The following is a 25,848-nucleotide window of genomic DNA, read 5'->3' on the forward strand; positions in this document are numbered from 1 at the left end:
AAAACAAATTCTCAGGATTGTGTGTTAGGTGCAACCAGTTGGGATACTGTTTGGGTTTTATTGCTGATCCCTCTCTACTCCAAAGCACTAGCTAATAATAGGTTTGCTGGCTTGTAAATGTTTAGCTTGACTTTTTACTGGGCACAGTGAAGAAATGCAATTACTGCCTTGAAGCCACCCAAAAAAGAGAGCAGCTTTACAATAGACTTTAGGCAGAAATTCCCTATGTGAGACTCATACTAAGCCACTGTGTGGGAGAGGGTGCCGGGGTAGAACAGTGGAAAACTGCATGGGCCTGCAGTTGCCCCTCACTTCACCAGAAACATTCTTATGTGATTCCTTCACATCTTTTGGGCAGTTCCACTACCTATGGCTGCCAGCTCAAGCAACAATCCACTAACCCCTTTCTTGTCTACTGCTGCATTCAGCATAGAGAAGGAGCAAACATAGTCTGGCACAGAGAGATGAGCCAAGCCTGAGCATGCTGCAGCTGGCAGTGACTGGGGCAATGGGGCTAGGAAAGGAGAACAAACAGCAGAACCCTTCTAATCCCATTAGCTATAATTACCCCATTCCAATGGCCAACACACTCCCACTCTGTGTACTCACTTCGTCTCTTGCATCTCCTAGCCTCTTAAAGCTAGAGGTAGGCAACTAATTCCTAACAGTTTATCCAACGAATTTTGCTCCATCTCTGCTAATCAAATCACCATACCCCAACAGACAGTCTGCAAATACTGTGCACCAAAATTCCTGCAGGTAATTCTTGGGAGATAGCTTGTAGGAGACCAGCTGGCACAAGCATTCACAAGTCACGCTATGAGGATAGTTCTGAATGGACATGTATATAAAATCCATCTAGGGAGAGAGTCAAGGAGGGTGGGTAAAGCACAAGATTCCTTCCCCCCCGCTCCCAGCCCCTGAAGAGGCAGTCCCTTGCTAGGAGGCTGGAGTCAGGAAGCAGAGTGAGGGCAGTGGCTCCTAAGCTGTCTGCACCATTTGGCATCAAGTGCTCTTCTCCAGGATCACATAGGTAGCACAGGCCACCACAAAATCCTTGCTACTGTGTCCCTGTCCCAGTGCCACCACTGATATGGATCTCCCTGGCAAGTACAAGGGCGAGGGAGAAGAGCTAAGCAGAATAGCCACCAGTACTCTTGGTTTGACTGCCAACTTTTGAACCCAGGTCAAGGAACTGCTGCCCCTGGCCTAGACAGCAAGCTAATCAGCAACTTACTGCCGCCGGGGCATGGGCTGCTTCTCTATCAGAGGCAGTTTTCTCCCAGCTCTGGTCCTCTGCTGATCGTTCTAGAGCCACAAGCAGGCTACTCAGCTTAGCAGTGTGAAGCTGGGAGCACTGGAGAAAGTTATAGATTCATAGATACTAAGGTCAGAAGGGACCATTCTGATCATCTAGTCCGACCTCCTGCACAGTGCAGGCCTCAGAATCTTACCCACCCACTCCTACAAAAAAACCTCACCTATGTCTGAGCTATTGAAGTCCTTCAATCATGGTTTAAAGACTTCAAAGAGCAGAGAAGCCTCCCTCAAGTCACCCATGCCCCATGCCACAAAGGAAGGCGAAAAACCTCCAGGGCCTCTCCAATCTGCCCTAGAGGAAAATTCCTTCCCGACCCCAAATATGGCGATCAGCTAAACCCTGAGCATATGGGCAAGATTCACCAGCCAGATACCCAGGAAAGAATTTTCTGTAGTAACTCAGATCCCATCCATCTAATATCCCATCTCAGAGGATTAGTCCTATTTACCCTGAATATTTAAAGATCGATTACTTACCAAAATCCCATTATCCCATCATACCATCTCCTCCATAAACTTATCAAGTAGAATCTTAAAACCAGATAGATCTTTTGCCCCCACTGCTTCCCTTGGAAGGCTATTCCAAAACTTCACTCCTCTGATGGTTAAAATCCTTCGTCTGATTTCAAGTCTAAACTTCCTGGTGGCCAGTTTATACCCATTTGTTCTTGTGTCCACATTGGTGCTGAGCTGAAATAATTCCTCTCCCTCTCCTGTATTTATCCCTCCGATATAGAGAGCAATCATATCTCCCCTCAACCTTCTTTTAGTTAGGCTAAACAAGCCAAGCTCCTTAAGTCTCCTTTCATAAGACAAGTTTTCCATTCCTCGGATCATCCTAGTAGCCCTTCTCTGTACCTGCTCCAGTTTGAATTCATCCTTTTTGAACATGGGAGACCAGAACTGCACACAGTATTCTAGGTGAGGTCTCACCAGTGCCTTAAATAATGGTACTAAAACCTCCTTATCCCGACTGGAAATGCCTCTCCTGATGCATCCCAAAACCGCACTAGCTTTTTTCACAGCCATATCACATTGGCAGCTCATAGTCATCCTATGATCAACCAATACTCCAAGGTCCTTCTCCTTTTCCGTTACTTCTAATTGATGCGTCCCCAACTTATAACTAAAATTCTTGTTATTAATCCCTAAATGCATAACCTTACACTTCTCACTATTAAATTTCATCCTATTACTATTACTCCAGTTTACAAGGTCATCCAGATCCTCCTGTATAATATCCCGATCCTTCTCTGAATTGGCAATACCTCCCAGCTTTGTATCATCTGCAAACTTTATTAGCACACTCCCACTTTTTGTGCCAAGGTCAGGAATAAAAAGATTAAATAAGCTTGGTCCCAAAACCGATCCCTGAGGAACTCCACTGGTAACATCCCTCCAACCTGACGGTTCTCCTTTCAGTAGGACCCGTTGCAGTCTCCCCTTTAACCAATTCCTTATCCACCTTTTGATGTTCATATTGATCCCCATCTTCTCCAATTTAACCAATAATTCCCCATGTGGCACGGTATCAAATGCCTTACTGAAATCTAGGTAAATTAGATCCACTACATTTCCTTTATCTAACAAATCTGTTACCTTTTCAAAAAAGGAGATTAGGTTGGTTTGGCACAACTACCTTTTGTAAAACCGCGTTGTATTTTGTCCCATTTACCATTGACTTCAATGTCCTTAACTAATTTCTCCTTCAAAATTTTTTCCAGGACCTTGCATACTACAGATGTCAAACTAACTGGCCTGTAGTTACCCGGATCACTTTTTTTTTTTCCTTTCTTAAAAATAGGAACTATATTAGCAATTCTCCAATCATTCGGTACTACTCCTGAGTTTACAGATTCATTAAAAATTCTTGCTAATGGGCTTGCAATTTCAGGTGCCAATTCCTTAAATATTATTGGATGAAGATTATCTGGGCCCCCCGATTTAGTCCCATTAAGCTGTTTTGAGTTTCGCTTCTACCTCAGATATGGTAATATCTGCCTCCATATCCTCATTCCCATTTGTCATGCTACCATTATCCCTAAGATCCTCTTTAGCCTTATTAAAGACTGAGGCAAAGTATTTGTTTAGATATTGGGCCATGCCTAGATTATCTTTAACCTCCACTCCATCCTCAGTGTTTAGCGGCCCCACTTCTTAGTTTTCTTCTCATTTATATGGCTATAGAACCTTTTACTATTGGTTTTAATTCCCTTTGCAAGGTCCAACTCTACTCGACTTTTAGCCTGTCTCACTTTATCTCTACATGTTCTGACCTCAATTAGGTAGCTTTCCTTGCTGATCCCTCCCATCTTCCACTCCCTGTATGCTTTCTGCTTCTTCTTAATCACCTCTCTAAGATGCTTGCTCATCCAGCTTGGTCTACAACTCCTTCCTATGAATTTTTTCCCCCTTTCTTGGGATACAGGCTTCTGATAGCTTCTGCAGCTTTGATTTAAAGTAATCCCAGGCCTCCTCTACCTTTAGATCCATAAATTCTTCAGTCCAATCCACTTCCCTAACTAATTTCCTTAATTTTTGAAAGTCAGCCCTTTTGAAATCAAAAACCCTAGTTGCAGATTTTTTGTTAATCCTTCCATTTAGTTTGAACTGAATTAGCTCATGATCACTTGAGCCAAGATTGTCCCCTACAACCATTTCTTCTATGAGGTCCTCGCTACTCACCAAAATTAAATCTAAAATGGCATCCCCTCTAGTCGGTTCAGCAACTACTTGATGAAGGAATCCATCAGCTATCGCATCTAGGAAAATCTGAGCCCTATTATTATTACTAGCACTGGTCCTCCAGTCTATATCTGGGAAGTTAAAGTCTCCCATGATCACGCAGTTTCCATTAGTATTTACTTTATTAAAGACATTAAAATGGGCTCTATCCATATCCAAATTAGATCCCGGAGGTCTATAGCACACCCCAAGCACTATCGTAGGAGAGGCTTTACTAGTTTTCTTCCCCAGTGTAATTTTTGCCCAGACGGACTCTGTCTTATCCATTGCATCGCTTCTTATTTCTTTACATTCTACCTCATCATTGATATACAATGCTACTCCACCACCTTTACCTTTGTTTCTGTCTTTCCTGAACAGCACATACCCTTCAATACCTGTAGTCCAGTCATGACTACTATTTCACCATGTTTCTGTTATCCCTATAATATCTGGTTTCACTTCCTGCACCAGTAGCTCTAGTTCCTCCATTTTGTTACCTAGGCTCCTCGCATTGGTGTACAAACATTTTAATTTTTGCTGTTTGGCCTCGCTCACATTTTGTACCCTATTAGGCACAGTCATTCTACAGCCAGCATAACCTATTAGACTAGTATCCACACCGCCCTCGCTCCTTATATACATTCTCCTACCCATGGCTGTATCCTTTCTTACTTCATCTTCTTCCCTCTCAATGCTAAAATCTGGCGTGTAGATTACCTGGACATTTCCCAACCATCTCGCCCTAATTCCTAGTTTAAAGCTCTCTTTATCAGTTGTGCCAGCCGCGATCCTAGAAGTCTATTTCCTTCCCTACTCAGATGAAGTCCATCCCTAGAGAACTGTCCTCTGTCCGTGAATGCCTCCCAGTGGCCATACATCCCAAAGCCCTCCTTATAGCACCACTGCCTAAGCCAACTGTTGACAGTCAATCTTGTCACACCTTTGTTGCCCTTCTCTAGGAACAGGAAGGATCCCGCTAAAGATCACCTGAGCCTCAATTTCCTTAAACGTCTTCCCCAGCCTAGCATAGTCTCCCTTAATATTTTCCAGCGAGAATCTAGCCATATCATTTGTTCCCACATGAAGGATAATTAGGGGATTCTTTCCCGCTCCCTTTAGGATCCTTTTCAACCTCAGGTCTACATCCCGTATCTTAGCACCCGGAAGACAGCACACCCTTCTATTCTCTGGATCAGCTCTAGTTACAGGCCTGTCTATTCTTCTCAATAAAGAGTCCCCTATCACATAGACCTGCCTTTTCCTTGTGACAGTGCTATTCTCCAGTCTCTCCCCTGTTCCCTCTGGCTGCAAGTTCTTTCCATTCCTATTTTCCCTTATAATCCTCTTCAACCCATCCTGTATCCTCCTGGGGCTCATATTTGGTGTAGTCTCCCTTGACTCTTCTGCTTTTCCTATAGGATTAGCCTCTCTTTTCTTCTTCCTTACCTTCCACCTTCAACAAGTACCTGCTGAGCCCCTTCTTCATTTTCCAACTCTGCAAACCTATTCCTAAGCTCTATTTCTCCTTCACTAGCCCATCTTTTCCTCTGCCTGGTTCTTTTAGTCACATGTTTCCACTGACCACTTTCCTCACCCAGTCTCCCCTCAAAATTCCCCAGCCCTGCTTCCATCCGTGAGTCTGAGCTTTTCCCTTCAGATACCTCATATCTTTGCTCCATCATCTGCTCAAACCCCTTCCTAAACTCAACGAGACTTTCCACCTGCATCTCCAAACCTCGGATCTTTTCCTCCATTAGCTCTATCAGATGGCATTTCATGCAGAAAAAACTCTTACCAGGTCCCCCCTCCAGGATCATGTACATACCACAGCTTCCACATCCAATCATCCTCATTGTGTCTTTCACTACAGGAGTCACTCCCACAGCTGCCTCCATATCTGTCATCGCCTTCCCACCTAACACAAGTCACACCAAAAAGACCAGCCCCCCAGCAAAAGCAAACCCCAAACAAGCACAATACAAACTCCCCTGTTTACAGCTCTGTTTGCTAGCTCCTGTGCCGCTGCCTGACTGGCTGGCTACCTTTATAGGACCTCTAATCAGAAGCCCCACCCCCTAATCAGGACTCAGCTTCTCTCCCAGCACGAAGCCCCACCCCCTAATCAGGGCTCAGCTTCTCTCCCAGCACAAAGCCCCTACACACACACACACACACACACACACACAAATACTAAAAATACAAAACCAAGTACAAATACCTTCTCCTCCAACAGAACTCCCACTCAAACTCCCCTGTTTACAGCTCTGTTTGCTAGCTCCTGTGCCACTGCAGCTGTTAATTAGCAATCAGCAGAGAAGCCTGCATTCTGGGGACTAAAAGTCAGCCACCATGATGTGCCAAGCATGACAGAGGAAGCCGGGGGAAAGGGGAGCACCAAGGGAGAAATGAGAGCAACAATCTCTGAAATCGGAAAGGGGTACGTGTGTCCTAGTGAATTTTAGGTTCACAAATTAGAGACCATTGTAAACTTCTACAACACATAGGCTGTAGAAGTTCGAGTAATTCCTTTTGCAGAGAACTATTATCCCAAACGCCACAGCCTACTCATCCACAGAACTGTGCTACCAGGCCCAAGATCTCCGGATTTATTGAAATAATTGTCCCTGGCAGAACTTTCACATGGAAGAAAACCTTTGGCAAAACCAAAAGGAGTTAACTGAAGAAAGGAAAGGAGTGGAGGGAATTAGGAGGGAGCTAATAGAAAAGAAAATGAGAAACTGCTTCCTTTACAGTACAGAAGAAGAAAGTCAATTGAGGTGAAGCAAAAAACATCAGGTACAGAGAAAAGAAAAAAGGACAAGAAACAGGTAAGATGCAACAACTGCAATAGCTATGGCATGCCCAGGTACAGATCACAAATATGGGTCTCAAGCTCAGAAAGGTTAGGAACTAGTAGATAATTTAGATCAGACTCACTAGAAACCCTGGGTATACATATTTAACTTTTGCGCTCTTTTAGTAAGAAATTGGCATCTCTAGTGTCTATTTTCACTAGTTTCTTGTCAGCGACCTTCTAGAGTGTCATTTCTTTGTTAAGATTGCAGTCTTCTTGCCTATCCTCATCTCCTTGTGGATGGTCCACTGATTTGTTGAAATGTGATGAACATTGAACTTTTCACTTCCTTCTCTAATGCGTCTCCCCAGCTCTCAAACTTGAAATCATGGAATTAGCTTGGACTACTCCCAATCAGGAGAGTACCAAGTTGTAGCTGGGGCCTCTAACGTTAATATCTATCCCATCTACATATTCAGTCCTCAAATCCTGCTTCCCACCATGGAAGTGTCTCCTTGGGGCTACAGTAACCTCCTCCTGTCTGGACACATCTCTCCCCTCTTCAGTCTAGGGAATTTCTTTACCTGTTGCTTCACCCAAGTTTCTCTTCCCCCTCCAAGGGACTGAAGAGTTCTACAAGTTTAGGTGCAAGACTAGTAATCTTACACTGAAAAAGAAAGATTCACAGAAGAGATGTTTGCCACAAGTGTTGAGTTTCACTATTTTAATATCATGAAATAAAAGTACAAAAACTTTACAGGTATATTGTTCATTACATGAAGATAGAACAGTTAACATTTGCATTTATTTTCTAGCAAAACCTGTATTACCAGTCACTCAGCAGTGTAAATACTAACCACTAATTTCACCACCATGTGTGCATTTTGTTTTAGGAGGAAACTGCAGAGGTAAAGGCAACAATCTTGTGAGGCTTCATTATAACTGAAAAAAAATATTCAGCCTGTTTACAACAGAAGCTGTGCTCAAATAGACCGTCCATATTTAATACAGGTTTCACCTAGGAGGCTTTGCAAAAGTGTTAAGACATTTAAACTAGTCATCTTCTTGTCTCAGGGCTGTAAGTGGGGGTTTTCTTGTATTATAGGATATTAGCATTTTGAAGTCCTAGTTCTATATATTTGCAAAGATAAACAGTGTGTGCGTGTATGTGAACGGGGCCTGGGGTGAGACGATTTGCAGTCTTGACATAGCTTGTGCTGTTTATTGAATGAAATCCATTAATTGTTCTTTTCTGAAGACAGATCATGAACTGTTGTATGTAAAGTGCAGAAAATTCAGTAGCTATCAGTTGGCTAACCCAAACGTGATTAAAATCAAGTTTATCCAAAGTGGATCTCTGGGAATGCTTATGGGTTGATGTTGCCAAAGCAGTAATTGACTAAGAAACAAAACCCAGGATTTGACTGTATTTTCTCTGTTTGCTAAAATATCAGCAAACGTCTTCCCCACCCCAAAGTTATTTTTAACCTCATCAAGTGTATACAACACATCAGCAAACATGAAACAAGTAAACCCTTACATTACAATAACCTTATAAAATGTCCTAAACTCAATTTCATACATGCACCTCACATTTTTAGACAAACCTTCAGGTAAAGAATTTATTTATGACAAACAGATTGAACTGGTCAAAAATGCTATGCCCTTTGTTAGATCATGTGGTATCCTTTCAAATAATTCATAATTTCATGAAGCATGCATGAAACCAAATTGTGAGTTTACAAATAAATAAAATGGCGCTCACCATTATTACTGATTTTATATATTTTATCATTTATCGAAATGATAAACTTAACTCAGTCCCTTAAGGATGAATTTTGGGGGTGTTTAAAATAAAAGTATTTGGAAATCGTAAGCACATTTAAAATTGTTAGTACTATGCTTTGTTTTTGGAAGGGTCATCCTTGTTTCTTCTCTTTACGTCCCAATTATAAACTCTAGCCATATCTGAGGGTATAGTTAAGGAAGCTGCTATAATGCAAAAAGAGAGAACTAATTGCAGAACCACCCAAGTATGTTCAATCCAAGTTAATCTTGCTTGTTTCACTGATGCATGACAGACAATACAGAAACCGATTAACAGAATAGCTGACTGCAGTGCAGAACCTTGATGCTGTGGAAATTGTGACAACTGACGGGGCAGCTATACATGGTCACTCCTCATGGTCACTCCCCTGTTCAGAGGATCTACATGCTAACAATTACATATTTTTGCACATACATTTCTCCCTTCATATTTACTTCCACTCCTATGTGCCAAAGCTAAAACTGCTTCCAGTTACAACTTACCCCTTTTTGGTTGCAATGTTTACCTATTTCAGCCATTCATGACTTTATTCAGCACTGAATGTCCTTTAACACTGGCAACATTTGAAACCCTAATACTCCCCTCCAGTACTAATAAATAGCTAAAGTATCAGTCTTCAACTAAGTAAATAATCTGTGCTCATTGCTAAAAGCAGCTTTGAAGCAGACAATCCAAAAACAGAATGCAAAATGAATGTGATACTATCAAGACTCCCCAGAGAGATTCATTAACATGGTTCCAGCAATGACTTTCTTGCTCAGAAGAGCATCAAGGTGGCAGTTGAATTAGGTATTCTGCTGGTGGAGAACACAAAGAACAACACTTGTGTACTATCCAGAGTCGTGACAAAGAACCATTTTGCTCTGAAGCGTCAATAAATCCAATTGGCTACCAACTTTAAGTACTAGTCTATGTCCTCAAGTTACCCACTTAGAACTGCAGGGCGCATCACAACAAGTTGCATTCGTAGCCCATTTTCCAGCTCTGTCTGTTAAGAGATGGAATTCCAACAGGGACTAGCTGTGTTACATTAAACTGTCCCTTCTCTTGCTCAGAATTTGAGACACAAGGTCCACCATTACCATTCAAGACAGCTACTTGCTAATCCTCCATCCACTACTCTGGTTAGGGAAAGCAAATAAGCAGAGCTGAATAATGCATTTCTCTTTCTAAAATATATATTTATCTGTGGAAGGGTGAGAAAAATTTGTACCAGTGTTTAAATTAATTTAAATTAAATTAATTAATTAAATTGTACCAGTGTTTTTTTCCTCCAAAAGGATACTAACTTCTGTGGTGGTGAACTGATCTCTAAGAAAATCCAGATCTTCCTCTAGAGACTCAAGATTTCTTGTGGCTGTAGACAGATTCTTTTCTAACAGAGCCTGTGCTTCATCAATATCATATTCAAGCATCACATTGGCCTAAAAGAAAAGATACTTAATTTTAATATAGCTTTTACTCTAGGTTGAACACCTTAAAGGAAAACATTAACTCTTTCCAAGGGGAATGTTACAAACGTTTCAGACTGATTCTAATCTACTATGTAGACAGACACTCACAGATATACACCAAAGCTATGTAAACAAAAAGGAAGTGCAATGCAGGGAACTATTTGTGGCCTTTACCACCTCAGTATTTAAGGAAAACCCACAAAAGGCTTGCAAATATTTCTCCCCATGTCATTTTAAGTAACAAATGGATGCTTGCTGCATTAGAGGACAGCAGTCAATAAAAAACAAAAGCAAGACTTTAGTGTTTTAAGAATTACATACATTTTAATTAACATAATTCTAACATTTCTTTTCAAAATGGAAGACTCCCCCCTCAGCAAGAGTTTCTCCAAAATATCTTTGAAATGTTAAAAATATACTACTTTTAATAAAGTCTTCTGGAAACATCCAGATTCAACAGCAGATTGCTCTTACCCTAGTATCCCCATCAACAGAAATCAACAAAACCATTTGATGCAATTTAGGACAAAATTCTTTTTTGACCCGTACATGGCAGATCTTATTGCTAATACGTTGTTCTCTCGGTGCACGAGTTCCCATATCGAAAGACCAACGTCAAGTGAAGGTGCTGAAGACCCCAGAGAAGTTTTGTCCTTTGTGAGTACTGAGTAAGAGTTATACACAGTTTTTCAACATTATTTTCTTCATCTGGAGACCGGTGCTTACAATTTCATATCTATGTAGCAACTAGCATCAGTCAAGTGCATCGTCATTCAGTGGAATTTCACAGAATCAGAGTGAGAGATATAACAGAGCTCTTCTATCTTCCAGACTATTAAACTAATTCTGGGAGTGATTTTCAAAGGCATAAATGGCAGTTTGGCACTTAATAGCGGAAGACAACATTAACATACATTCTTGAAGGATTGTGGGGCAAAAAAAGGAACCACCAACATTGAGCAAACATTCCACAGAAAAACATGTCAGCATTGGTTTGAATCAGTGTATGCCACATCTTATGGCTCTGGAACAACAACTCATTATGGCTAGTAAACAGCTCCTACAGGTAGCCTCCATGAGACTGAGGATGCACTATATTAGTAATTCTTTTTTCCTTGACAAAGAAAACCTTAACTTTTCAAGAAAGCAATTAGAAATAAAGCATACGCAGCCCAATACAAACCAATATATGCTATAAGCCATGAGGAGGCAGTAAGGTCAAGGCATGCCCAAAAACTGCATAAAATGCATTATTAGCATGACTAATTTTTTGTGGCAGGTTTATTTTTGTGTGAACACAAGTTAATGGCAACAAATATTCAATGCAAAAAAGCCACTGGCCCCATATTTTGACAGTTGTAAATGAATGTGAATACACCACACCCAAAAGCCCGCAACAGCTTTCATGGAGCCAAAGCTATACGAATTCTGCAGGCAGGCTCTTACGCTGATGGGGGACCAGGGAGAAATCCTTCAGAAAAGTTAACATTTAATAAAGGATGCTCAGATTGGAATGAAGTTCTAAACGTTTCTAAAACTTCCATACTTCAAGCCCCTCACTAAGTGCTTGTCTTCATAACGATAAAGCCTAAAATAGCTAGTATGCACTAACTGCCCCCGTGGACACTCTTGTTCCATACTAAGAGTGCCTTTGTGCAGATTAACTTGAGTAAGAGAGCATCATATAGTTCTGTGTGCAGACCATGTTTTTGTCCTAACCAGGAGACTCAGCTCTGGCATGGGGAGTTCAGGGACTTAGTGGTCTCAAAATAGACATTAGCAAGTTAGTTATCTTTACAGTTAAGGAAAGGTATGAACACAGAGTAGCAGCCGTGCTGGTCTGTATTCGCAAAAAGAAAAGGAGTACTTGTGGCACCTTAGAGACTAACAAATTTATTTGAGCATAAGCTTTTGTGAGCTACAGCTCACTTCATCGGATGCATCTGAAAGCTTATGCTCAAATAAATTTGTTAGTCTCTAAGGTGCCAAAGTACTCTCTTTCTTTTTATGAACACAGAATATCCCTGCTTGATACCGCTTAAGTACTTAGAGGTCTCTTTTGTTTAAAACCTTTGACCAAGCCAACCCGTTATCTGGACTTAAATACAAAGTTGATAAGTGCCCTATAAATATGTAAGATACAAGACAAATCCTTTCCTCATTTGAAATACAATATAGCTACTTCATGAATAGGATAGTAAGAGGCTATACATGGCTAAACATACAGAAGTCCAATAGAAAAATATTAGCAGACCTAATTGTCAAAACAAACTGTTTTACTGGGCATGTACCTTCACGGCAGTGGTGGAGTGGTATTCTGAACCACAGTGCAATAATGAAACACCTATAATGAATCATTCTGATTAATTTAATCTTAAAGAAAAGCCAAATTGGAATTTATGGCTCATCAGAAAAAAGCATGAGCATTGAATAAAACGGAGTAAATTAATTCCCTAACATGTTGAAATTGCCCTGTAAGGTTTACTTCACAGGCAAAACAGTTTTTATTGTTGCAAGCAGTAGAGCCAATGCAAACTGCAAACTAGCTACATCATGTTCTGCTGCAAGCATAATCAACAAGATTGTGAGTTAAATATTCACAGCTCCGAATTTATTGACAGTTGTTGGTCATTATACATGAAAAAGTAAACTGTAAATGTACAATTATGGTTAGAAAAAGTCACCATATAAAAATGCCAGGTTCTTCCTTAACAGTTCTAGCCCATGTGATTTTTTAGTCATATTTGACTTTACCCCTCAAAAAAGTGCGTCACTACTTGGGACTCCCGTTACCCCTGCAGAGTTAACAGCTATGGAGGAGAGAGAGTTGGAGTCCGTTCTGGTTTGTGCTTCGACATACCAGTTGGCCCTCCACCTGGAACTTAGCTAAACTGTGCCAAGTCAAAGACAATGTGGCTGCACAGGGGTAGCTGAAGAATCTTAATTACTGATGCAAAAGCCAAAAAAAGAATACAGCTTGATTTTCAGACCCAAAGTTGAATCTGAAGGGTTCTCACGGATATTTTTAAAATGTCTATTATTGCAGTATTAATTTATATTACCATAGCCCCAGTCATGAATCGAAACCTCATTGAGCTAGATGCTGTATAAACACAGAACAAAAAACCTGTCCATACCCCAAAGAGTTTACAAGTGGTAAGGCATAAGTTAGAAATGGGAGAGATGGGAAAAGAAACAAAGACACTGCTTTTCAAAAACAAACACCACAGTGTCTCCCTTCAGCATACAATTGCATAAATTATTGCACTGAATTTACCGCATTTTCTTAGCTTTGTTTTGTCTTGTAAATTAAGACTATAGTTATGCAAGTTACTTGTCCATGGAATAGTAGGTACTAGATTCTGAAGACCTTTTTGCACTGAACTCCCACTGGAGGCTGGTGTAGGGACCAGTTACTTGATCACCTAAATGTGCTGTTTTTCTAGTTTTGACCATAATTACACTTTTAGAAATTACACCAGGTACTTAAACTTTCCTTATACTTCATATAATTCCATTAAACTCAATGATTGCACAGAATTTTGTCCTGCTGTGAGTGGTAGAGATAAACAATTATTTAAAAATATTTTAGAGGCATTCTGTAGTTACTTACCCCCAACCACAAACAGACTTTATCCGTAGGAGGAACTGATGCTTTACAGTAGAGGTTATCTGCCAATAAAAATCTGGTCTCCATTGGGTTTGTGGATTCCTTAAGATAGATCACAGAACTTGAAGTTGCTACTTGCATTGCAAACGGTTAAGACAGCAATACAGAAACCAGAGTAAAGAACATACTTTTCAGCCTTTTTTTTTTTTAAAGTAATATGTGACATTAAACTTTTGGGGGACTACTATAAACTTTTACTTCAAAATAGAAGTTAAAACTCCAAGTTTGAGGACAGCGTGTTATCAGGTGGTGATTTTATACACAAATCAGAAATGGCTACAAAGACGAACAGTACATGGAGCCCAAGCTTAGTACATCATTTGCAGCTATTAAAAGTGAATGTTAACTTTCTGAAAGCTAGTAAATAAAGTTATATACCTTAAGAATAATTCCACTATAACTTATAAAAGCGAATTATGTATGCTCTCCAAAACATTTATTGAAATGTTTTCTGCTAGTATGGAAAAGCTGTTAGCTTTATTTATTCATACCCCATTAAATCATCAAAATAGTTTACCTTTTTCTTCTGCATATATTTTAAAATGTCTAATGTCTGTTTAATTTCAGGAATCTGACTTTTTAGCCTGTGAATTAACAACAGTCATAATTTAGTATTTTGCACATACAGATAAGATTCCCCAAACAATCAGCTATCATATAATCCAACTTTTTTTTTTTTAATTTTAGAAACCCAAGTTCTACAGACCTTCTCTATTCATTTTAAATCAGGTGTTAAAGTCATAATTAGACCTAGAATTTAACACAAACACTTCACTTCTGAATATACAAGAGCTCTAGCAAGTACACTTAACTAGGGAGGCTGGGTGTACCTGGCATGTTCCAACATTCTAATCAATACAATGAATACAAGGAAAATTCTGATGGAACAAGCATGTTGCTCTAAGCGAAGAATTAAAATTAGAGCTGGTCAGAAATTTTCTGATGGAACATTCATCAGAAAATGCTCATTAATCAAAATTGAAAAGTTCTGCGGGAATGTGGCAATTTGGGCAAATCTTTTGATGGAAACTTGCCTGGTTAACTGCCAGCTCCCCCACTCGTGCCTCCACCTCTTTGGCAACCCAGACTCCCCAGCAGCTTGCCAGGTTGGCTGCAAAGGCAGGCAGTGGAGTTATTCATAGATAAGGATCCCCCTCAATAAAAGCAAGCCCTAGTATCGGCCTCTGTTATTGCTCACAGCTTTCTCTAAAAGTAGCAGCTGAGTAAAATTAATAAAGCCTGGTCAGTTCTCAGTGCTATTCAGTGGCAGGGAGCAGTGGATCTGACAATCATTTCAATTTCAGTCAACTCCTTAAGTTCACAAGCAACTGGACAGCCAAGCAGGCAAGCTGCCACAACGCAGTTCCCAGACCCTAGGGCATCTTATTTCATTTTAGTAACCAAAAAGTTGTGAAAGTATTTAAATCAAGACTTGATGTCTTTCTAAAAAGGTATCTTGCTAAAGCAGAAGTTACGGGTTTTCACACATTCTCTATACCTGTCAAAAAAATGCATGTGTTCTGAAACACCATAGACAGTGCTCTCTCAAAAACTAAGTGATGCTCTCTTTCCTTCTCCAAGCTTATGAATTTTAAGGGTGCTGGATGAGTTGGTACTACCAGTTTACATTAAGAAATGGATTGCAGTAACTATTTTAGTGGCCACAAGACTTATTTTGAAAAAATGGGAAATCTGCAATTCCTCCCTCATATACAGACTGGCATAGTGAGCGCTCTACTATTGTATTAATGGAAAAAATTACTGTAATAGAAACACTTGGAAAAATTGAGGATGTCTGATCATACATGAAACTATTGCATACTTTTCCAGTTTAGTATATACTACTCCCGACACTTGTAGGTTATGTTCTCACTTATCTGTTTAGTCACAGTCATAAATGATCTGAAGGATGGTGTGGATTGCACCCTCAGCAAGTTTGCAGATGACACTAAACTGGGAGGAAAGGTTGATATGCTGGAGGGTAGGGATAGGATACAGAAGGACCTAGACAAATTAGAGGATTGGGCCAAAAGAAATCTGATGAGGTTCAACTAGGACAAGTTCAGAGTCCTGCACTTAGGACGGAAGAATCCCATGCACTGCTACAGATTAGGGACCAAATGGCTCGGCAGCAGTTCTTCAGAAAAGGACCTAGGGGTTACAGTGTGCCCTTGTTGCCAAGAAGGCCAATGGCATTTTGGGTTGTATAAGTAGGGGCATTGCCAGCAGATCAAGGGACATGATCGTTCCCCTCTATTCGACATTGGTGAGGCCTCATCTGGAGTACTATATCCAGTTTTGGGCCCCCACACTACAAAAAAGAGTCCAGCGGAGGGCAACAAAAATGATTCAGGGGCTGGAACACATGACTTATGAGGAGATGCTGAGGGAACTGGGATTGTTTAGTCTGCAGAAGAGAAGAATGAGGGGGGGATTAGATAGCTGCTTTCAACTACCTGAAAGGGGGTTCCAAAGAGGATGATCTAGACTGTTCTCAGTGGTAGCAGATGACAGAACAAGGAGTAATGGTCTCAAGTTGCAGTGGGGGAGGTTTAGATTGGATATTAGGAAAAACTCTCTCACTAGGAGGGTGGTGAAACACTGGAATGCGTTACCTAGGGAGGTGGTGGAATCTCCTTCCTTAGAAATGTTTACGGTCAGGCTTGACAAAGCCCTGCCTGGGATGAGTTAGTTGGGGATTGGTCCTGCGTTGAGCAGGGGGTTGGACTAGATGACCTCCTGAGGTCCCTTCCAACCTTGATATTCTATGATTTAATAACTGATGCCTTGCATGACCTCTGCAGGTTTGGGGGTTTTTTCTTTGCTTTTCCCAGGTTTTGCAAACAATGAATGTTAAATTTTGTTATGTTTATGCTATTTCTATCTTGAGCCTATATTTATATATGTTTTGTTTTATTATGTGTTTATATTTAAAAAAAATAAAAAGTAAACAAAAGTTACCGGCTTGGTGTAAAAGTGCCTTGGTGAAATTTTATGACCTGTGTTATGCAGGTGCTCAGACTAGACAGTCACAGTAGTCATTTCTGGCCTTAAAGTCTATCAAGCTATAAACTCAGGCTTACTGAGACTGCTGATCAGTCTGTGGGAAAAAAACATGGAGTTGCACCTCTCTAAATTTACTGCATTATTGGCCCAGCTAATACTTCCTGTCACTTCTTAAGGCAGTTGGAAATATTAAACAAAATATAACCTTTTTTTGAAGTCTTATTTTCAATTTCCAAACTTTGAAAAAAAAAAATTGTAACTCACCTCCTTTTCTTCTGAGCAAGGTTAAGTTCCATAAATTTATATTTCTGATATTGTTCATCCAGCTTCTTAAGCACTACATCTGCAGTTTCATTTCCAGGCTGTTTCATAAAAGAATCTACATCCTCCTTTAAGAAAAAGATAAAATTAAGAATTTTACAGAAACCCAAGATCTAATTATGTGATCAGAAAGATTAGGTAAACAAAAGTTATTTTGCACTAAAAGTGATTTTATACCTTCAATCGTTATTTTCCCTTGACACATCACTCAGATCTTTGCTTGCCTAGAACCTAGAGCATGTCCAGTGGACACAGAAAGGTATTTCACAATGCTAGAGTTGTTGGTGCATATACCTTACAGTTTCAGCCACATGCAACATGAAACTGTATCTTCTTTTTCATTCAAAAGTGTAGTATCATCTAACCTCTTTGTAGTTCAGTTTCCCCATCTGTAAAATACGGATCATACTTCCTTTTCACACTCTTTGGGACAGAGACCATCTTACTATATATAAATAAAGTGCCTAGGGCAAAGGGGCCATGATCTTTGTTGGGACTTCTAGGCACTTTTGCAATACAAAGAATGAATCTTTCTAGGGCCACTACTTTTAGATTTCTTGTTGAGCATTTTGTCAGGAAAGTAGTGACATTCATGTTAAGAAATATGATTATAGTTCATTCACAGGCTATTGGTTTGACAGTGTTCATTTATACATATATCCTGCTAGATGACAAAAAAAATGGCCCTTTCTCAATTTACTCTTTTATATCTAGAGGCTTCCATTTTTTACTAATGGAAAAAAACCCCAACAATTCCATTAATATAGAATGTGTACGTTTATGGTGCTTTACTGCAGTGATATTTATTTAAATAGGCAGGTGAGTAGTTGGTTTTATTATCGTTTACTATGCCATTGACAGCATAAATCCCCTTGGACTAGCGAGACTCACTGTGTACTTGCCCAAATAGGCAAGCGCAGTCAACCTGCTTTCTCAGCATAGAGCCAACAACCAAATGTGAATTCCAAGCTTCATCTGATGTAGGAGTTCATATTGCTGCCTCCTGATACATAATCTACAAAGTCTTGTGGACAAGACACTAGACTGGGAGTCAAGAGACTGCATTTCAAAGACTCTATTTACGTAGCACCTTTTGGATGCAAGGCACCATATAAGCATGATCTATAATCACAAAAACTTCATCTTCCCAAACTAATTCCTTAACTAGGAAAACACATTCCCGCCTCCGGAGGAAAGCTTGCAAAAGTGTATTAGGACCAACTTGTAAAACTGGTTCACAAAACCCCACAACAGACTTCAAGCAGCTTTCTCAGGTAAATAGCTTACAAAAAGATTCCAGCTGTGGCACCCAACTCATGGGGCTGCATTAACTGTGCTAGTTCTTACTCTTACTTTCACTTGGGAATTTCAGCAGCTCACTAAAGGCATCTTACCTTCTCCATCTGGAGATGACAAAATATGATCATCACTTTTCCAGTTGTCAAACAATCCCCTACTGTGTTACAATTTGGCTCTCTGATGGTCTTTTAATTGGCAATGAGGTGTTACATTCAGTCAAGTCAAAAAGCCGGTGCATTTATCATCCTTTCCAACATACCTATTGAACAGGAGTGACATACTCCATACTGAATCAATCTCTTTTTAGACATGAATTCATACACAACATTCTCAACAGTGTACAAAGTCACCAACACCTTCATTAACACTTTTCAATCAACCAACACATCAGAGAATTGGTTGCCTACATGAGATGGTCCGCCAGACACTGCACACGCATCAATAATTTCAAGGCACTTCAAGAATATATCATTAGAAGAAGAATTCACAATAAGAATAGCCATAAAACATGAAAGACTCAAGACGGCACCCCCCAATGGAACACCATTAAAAACTACTTGTAATACAATGAGACTCAACAATGAGACCTCATTCATTTGGAAAAATATCTCCGGATCCCTTCTGTACCAAGTTAATATCAATTTCCAAGTACTGTAGCATGACACTGTAAGTAGGAGCGGTTCCGTAGGTGTACGTGAAAAGGTCAGTTTCCCACACTGAGAAACATAATTTTTTAATCTTCGTAAAACCTAATCACTACTTTTGATCTGGTACACAAAGCTAAAACTCAAAATACAAGCAAAGAATTAAGTCACTACATGGCAATATCTACCTTGACTACTCTTCAAGTAATAAAAAGGAGACTCTTTCAGAGACTGAAGTGTCAAAAGAGAGTGAGTTGAACAAATTATACAGCAACTAGTCAACAGGATCAACAACACTCATTTAGGAGTTCTGAAGAAACTCGAGAAGGATGTGGAAAAGTTACTAACAAAACAGGCACTCTCTCATTAAGATCAGCTACTATGCCAGAGGACTAGACACTAGCAAGCTGCAAGAATGATCCTGGATATTGCAAACCTTATTTTACTGCTAAGTTAGCACCTTACTTTACTGCCAAGTGAATTGATGGCAATAATTCAAGAATTATAAAACACCTAAATTCACATAATATAATAGTCAGATCAGCATGGCTTCTGTAAAGAAAAAAAGTCATGATTCTTCAGTCTCCTAGAGTTCTCTGGTGAAGCAACAAGATATTGGGGGAAGAGCCGACGAACATAATGGATTTGGACTTTCAAGAAGTCTTTCACAAAATCCCTCACCAAGAAGTAGTAAGGATTAAGGGAACCTAAACTAAGTAATCATGGCATAGAGGTCGTTCTGTCATACATTTGAAAGTGACTAATGAAATCATTAGGAGCATAGGTACTTTTGAAAATCCCATTAGGTACTTATCTACATCTCTAGGAGCCTAAATACCCTTGAAAATGCGTGGAAGAGACTAAAAGAAAAGAGTGCAAAATAAATGGTAACTTTTTATTGTAGCAAAAGCTGTATAATGAAATATACCCTAAGGGTCCATACTGGGGTGTTTAATATTTTCATTAATATTGGAATGGGAGACAAGAGAAAGAGCAAAATGGTTTAAGATTTTCCAATGACATTGTTTAGGACACAAGAAATACAAGATAGGCAAGGTAATAACTTTTTATTGGACCAATTTCTATGGGTGAAAGGGACAAGCTTTCGAGCTTCCTGGATCTCTTCCTTAAGTCTGAAAAAAGCTCTGTGAATCTCAGAAGCTTGTCTCTTCTTAAATGCTAGGCGGTTGGATAGATAATGGTAAATGAAATTTATTGTTATTGTCTTGTGTTTTCTAGCATGGGGGAAAATAACTTACTATACAAACACACACATTCTGGGTTTCAAATTAACAACAGCACTCAAGAAGAGATCTAGATCATAGAATCATAGAATCATAGAATCATAGAATATCAGGGTTGGAAGGGACCCCAGAAGGTCATCTAGTCCAACCCCCTGCTCAAAGCAGGACCAAGTCCCAGTTAAATCATCCCAGCTAGGGCTTTGTCAAGCCTGACCTTAAAAACCTCTAAGGAAGGAGATTCTACTACCTCCCTAGGTAACGCATTCCAGTGTTTCACCACCCTCTTAGTGAAAAAGTTTTTCCTAATATCCAATCTAAACCTCCCCCATTGCAACTTGAGACCATTACTCCTCGTTCTGTCATCTGCTACCATTGAGAACAGTCTAGAGCCATCCTCTTTGAAACCCCCTTTCAGGTAGTTGAAAGCAGCTATCAAATCCCCCCTCATTCTTCTCTTCTGCAGACTAAACAATCCCAGCTCCCTCAGCCTCTCCTCATAAGTCATGTGCTCTAGACCCCTAATCATTTTCGTTGCCCTTCGTTGTACTCTTTCCAATTTATCCACATCCTTCCTGTAGTGTGGGGCCCAAAACTGGACACAGTACTCCAGATGAGGCCTCACCAGTGTCGAATAGAGGGGAACGATCACGTCCCTCGATCTGCTCGCTATGCCCCTACTTATACAACCCAAAATGCCATTGGCCTTCTTGGCAACAAGGGCACACTGCTGACTCATATCCAGCTTCTCGTCCACTGTCACCCCTAGGTCCTTTTCCGCAGAACTGCTGCCGAGCCATTCGGTCCCTAGTCTGTAGCGGTGCATTGGATTCTTCCATCCTAAGTGCAGGACCCTGCATTTATCCTTATTGAACCTCATTAGATTTCTTTTGGCCCAATCCTCCAATTTGTCTAGGTCCTTCTGTATCCTATCCCTCCCCTCCAGCGTATCTACCACTCCTCCCAGTTTAGTATCATCCGCAAATTTGCTGAGAGTGCAATCCACACCATCCTCCAGATCATTTATGAAGATATTGAACAGAACGGGCCCCAGGACCGACCCCTGGGGCACTCCACTTGACACCGGCTGCCAACTAGACATGGAGCCATTGATCACTACCCGTTGAGCCCGACAATCTAGCCAGCTTTCTACCCACCTTATAGTGCATTCATCCAGCCCATACTTCCTTAACTTGCTGACAAGAATGCTGTGGGAGACCGTGTCAAAAGCTTTGCTAAAGTCAAGAAACAATACATCCACTGCTTTCCCTTCATCCACAGAACCAGTAATCTCATCATAAAAGGCGATTAGATTAGTCAGGCATGACCTTCCCTTGGTGAATCCATGCTGACTGTTCCTGATCACTTTCCTCTCCTCTAAGTGCTTCAGGATTGATTCTTTGAGGACCTGCTCCATGATTTTTCCAGGGACTGAGGTGAGGCTGACCGGCCTGTAGTTCCCAGGATCCTCCTTCTTCCCTTTTTTAAAGATGGGCACTACATTAGCCTTTTTCCAGTCATCCGGGACTTCCCCTGTTCGCCACGAGTTTTCAAAGATAATGGCCAAGGGCTCTGCAATCACAGCCGCCAATTCCTTCAGCACTCTCGGATGCAATTCGTCCGGCCCCATGGACTTGTGCACGTCCAGCTTTTCTAAATAGTCCCTAACCACCTCTATCTCTACAGAGGGCTGGCCATCTCTTCCCCATTTTGTGTTGCCCAGCACAGCAGTCTGGGAGCTGACCTTGTTAGTGAAAACAGAGGCAAAAAAAGCATTGAGTACATTAGCTTTTTCCACATCCTCTGTCACTAGCTTGCCTCCCTCATTCAGTAAGGGGCCCACACTTTCCTTGGCTTTCTTCTTGTTGCCAACATACCTGAAGAAACCCTTCTTGTTACTCTTGACATCTCTTGCTAGCTGCAGCTCCAGGTGCGATTTGGCCCTCCTGATATCTTTCCTACATGCCCGAGCAATATTTTTATACTCTTCCCTGGTCATATGTCCAAGCTTCCACTTCTTGTAAGCTTCTTTTTTATGTTTAAGATCCGCTAGGATTTCACCATTAAGCCAAGCTGGTCGCCTGCCATATTTACTATTCTTTCGACTCATCGGGATGGTTTGTCCCTGTAACCTCAACAGGGATTCCTTGAAATACAGCCAGCTCTCCTGGACTCCCTTCCCTTTCATGTTAGTCCCCCAGGGGATCCTGGCCATCTGTTCCCTGAGGGAGTCAAAGTCTGCTTTCCTGAAGTCCAGGGTCCGTATCCTGCTGCTTACCTTTCTTCCCTGCGTCAGGATCCTGAACTCAACCAACTCATGGTCACTGCCTCCCAGATTCCCATCCACTTTTGCTTCCCCCACTAATTCTACCCGGTTTGTGAGATGTCATCACCGACAGCTCAATAAAAACTTCTGTTCAACGTGCAGTAGCAGTCAAAACACCAAAGTGATAAGCTATAAAATGAACTAGACTGTGAAATAATTCTAAAATTTTATTGCCTTTATACAATTTGATGGACTACCTTCTCTTGAGTAACAGCCAACAATTTTTAAACTGTTGAGTGATTGTGCACCCAACTTGTCAGCACTTTCTGAAAATCAAGTCACACTTAAGAAGTGTCAAACTGAGCACCTAAAGTCACCTCTGAAAATCCTGACCAGTGTTCAGTTCTGCCCACACTGCAAAATTATATGTATCAAAAATCAAAGGGGTAAGGAAAATGGTTAGAGAGAGGCATGGGAAGAGCGCTATATGAGGAGAGATGGAAAAGAGCTCACTGCTTACTTTAAAAGAGATGTGAATAAGAAGGAACATGACTTAATTTAATGAATAGTAGAGAATGTCATTCAGGCATTCCTATTAATAAACAAAGTTTCTCAAAAAATAAGAATGAGGGGACAGCCAATTAATTTGAAAGGTAAGTTTAAAACTTAAAAATAAAATGCATGTGGATCTTTTTGCCCGAATATCAAATTGAGTCTTAGGTGTCAAAAAGGATTAGCCATTTGTATGGATATAAAGGACATCCATAGTAAAATTATACAGAACTGGGAAAGTTATGATAAATATAAACCCTCATGCTTTGGGTCACAAGTATTAACTGAAAAAAGAAAAGGAGTACTTGTGGCACCTTAGAGACTAACAAATTTATTAGAGCATAAGCTTTCGTGAGCTACAGCTCACTTCATCGGATGCATTTGGTGGAAAAAACATAAATCTCCCCTCTGTTTTTTCCACCAAATGCATCCGATGAAGTGAGCTGTAGCTCACGAAAGCTTATGCTCTAATAAATTTGTTAGTCTCTAAGGTGCCACAAGTACTCCTTTTCTTTTTGCGAATACAGACTAACACGGCTGCTACTCTGAAACCTGTCAAGTATTAACTGACTAGAAGCTTCCCAAATAAGTAGATTATTCTGTAAATAAATATCCATTACATGGATTCTAGCAGTTTTCTGTGAAGCATTTAGTAGTGGCCACTCTTGAAGACTAGACAGTATGAGCCATTAATGCAACTTTTTTCTTCCTAAAATGATTTTGAATTTATTAAAAAAAATTTCCTATAACAACATCACATTACACAATATTCAGTTTTTCCAGTAAGATTTTTCAAACTCACTTTTCCTTTTTTAAATACCGGATTGCCTTTACAAGTTCGTTAGTATACTAACTAAACTAAACAACATATAGTCATTGGTCATGTCAGTTTTCAGTCTAAACTCTGTCATCAAGGCAAGTTCATCATAGTGCAGATTTATTTTTCCCCCTCAGACTTTTGAAGGAAATTCAATACAGCAAAAAAGCACACTTTGTTTCAAAGATGCGTGATTCTGTTTAATTTTCTGAAAGGAAAAAAGATGGTTCACCACCTTAGAGTCAAAATAATTTGTCTGAACAGGACAACACCAGTTTTCCCCAAGAGCTCTGGAGATATCAAGTTTCAGAGTAGCAGCTGTGTTAGTCTGTATTTGCAAAAAGGAAAGGAGGACTTGTGGCACCTTAGAGACCAACAAATTTATTTGAGCATAAGCTTTCGTGGGCTACAGCTCACTTCATCGGATGCTCACAAAAGCTTATGCTCAAATAAATTTGTTAATCTCGAAGGTGCCACAAGTCCTCCTTTTCTTTTTGGAGATATCAAGACACCTTAAGGGAAAGCAAGGTTTCAGATAGATGAAGACAGAGCATTTCGCACCGAGTACTGTTTCTTTGGATGCAGAGGACAACAGGCTAACCAGGGATCACTGAGTTGTACCATACAAGACTGTAGTCTACTCGCTTTGACCTGTAGGACGCCACAGAACTTTACACAAAAGAAAACCTCGGATTTCGGATACCGACCCACTCCCTAAACGCACACTCACATCCACCATAAATTGCATTAGTATCCGAGTCTGGGGCAGGCAGATGACACGACCTAGGCTGCGACAGCGCTGAATCCAGAACTGCATCCACGAGGGTTATCTCCCAGCCCCACAAAGCGCCCCCAGCCACTGCGGTTGGGAGTCACAGCAGCCGTCACCGCTATCAGCGCAGCCGGGGGCGCAGGACCCGCGCCCTGACCAAGGCCGGCGCTGAGCGGGCGGTTACAGCAGGCGCGACCCTCCCGACCCCGCCGAGCGCAGCCTCCCTGCTCATCACCCCCCCTGCCCCTGCCCCTGCCCCTGCCCGGAAACGGGGCCCAGGAGCGCCCCAGCGCAAAAGAACCCGCGAGCCCGGGGGAGCTACGGGCCACGGGGCAGCCCCAAACCCCCCGTCCAGAGCCGCGGATGGGGGAGAGCCAGCCACACCCTGGCAGGGACCCCGGGGCGTGGCCGACGGGACGGGCGAGGTGCCGCCTTCCCACCCCGGGACCCCAGCGCCGGGAACGGACCCGGGCCCCTCTCACACACGGCGCCGCCGGCTCGGCTCGGCTCGGCCCGCCCGCTGCCCCCTAGCGGGCCGGGAGCGGCTCTCACCACGAACACGGCCTCGGGGATACCCAGGTGGCCCCGTTTTCCGCCCGCGGGCGCCTCGCCGCAACAAATCTCGCCGCTGGTGGCCGCCGCCATCTTGGGGAACCGACGGCGTTGCGTGCCGTGCGTCCGCGCGGCCTCCCTCCGCCGAGCCACGCGAGTCCTACGTCACTGCGTCAGCGGGAAACCCACCTCCCCTTCGCGCCCATTGGCTGCAGCGCTTTGACTGACAGGGGAGGGTGGGACTGGAGCGGGGCGGGATTAGATGAGTGGGCGTGGCGCAGCGGTGGGCTGGGAGAGTGCGAGGAGTCGGAGCTGGGGGCGCTGGCGAGAGGAGGCGGGGAGTGGGCTGCTCCCAGCCCCCAGCCCCCTCCTTGCTCTGCCACGGCGGGGTTTCCAGCCCGGGGAGGGGCTGCCTCCCTGCCTGTGCTGCCTCCATGGAAAATAGGGTACAGGGCAGAGCCCTGCAGGGGACTGTGTCTTCTTCCTAGCCACAGCGGACTCTGAAATATGGAACAACTTGCTTTACATTGCTGAACTCATATGTATGACAGGCTGGCGAGAGATCCGGTGTTTCCCCACTAATTT

At 41.7% G+C, this 25,848-nt stretch overlaps 1 protein-coding gene across 2 annotated transcripts; it reads right to left on the reverse strand.

The window, feature by feature from the left end:
• Positions 1-7,550: 7,550 nt before the first annotated feature.
• On the reverse strand, positions 7,551-25,451 carry VBP1 (VHL binding protein 1). Of its 2 annotated transcripts, none has more exons than XM_038416938.2 (6): positions 25,264-25,451; positions 17,064-17,188; positions 14,311-14,377; positions 13,737-13,835; positions 9,955-10,093; positions 7,551-8,809 (listed from the first exon to the last, which is right to left on the reverse strand). In XM_038416938.2, exons 1-6 carry the CDS (start codon positions 25,354-25,356, stop codon positions 8,739-8,741), a joined length of 594 nt encoding a protein of 197 aa, XP_038272866.1. In that variant the 5' UTR covers positions 25,357-25,451; the 3' UTR covers positions 7,551-8,738. The 2 variants fall into 2 exon arrangements, with proteins under 2 accessions (XP_038272866.1, XP_038272869.1); XM_038416941.2 differs by lacking the exon at positions 25,264-25,451 and adding an exon at positions 17,298-17,489.
• Between the last annotated feature and the right edge of the window lie 397 nt (positions 25,452-25,848).

Source organism: Dermochelys coriacea, chromosome 9 (genome assembly GCF_009764565.3).
Source record: "Dermochelys coriacea isolate rDerCor1 chromosome 9, rDerCor1.pri.v4, whole genome shotgun sequence".
In the NCBI taxonomy this organism is placed as follows: domain Eukaryota; kingdom Metazoa; phylum Chordata; order Testudines; family Dermochelyidae; genus Dermochelys; species Dermochelys coriacea.

What these genes read in the sequence shown, in the direction of transcription:
- VBP1 (XM_038416938.2), bottom strand. Translation starts at nt 25,356, where the DNA reads ATGGCGGCGGCCACCAGCGGCGAGATTTGTTGCGGCGAGGCGCCCGCG. An exon ending in TCCCCGAGGCCGTGTTCGTG is followed by an intron (nt 17,189 to 25,263) that starts GTGAGAGCCGCT and finishes TTTTTCTTAAAG; the next exon opens with GAGGATGTAGATTCTTTTAT. An exon ending in AAGTCTGTTTGTGGTTGGGG is followed by an intron (nt 10,094 to 13,736) that starts GTAAGTAACTAC and finishes CTTTTCTTTTAG; the next exon opens with GCCAATGTGATGCTTGAATA.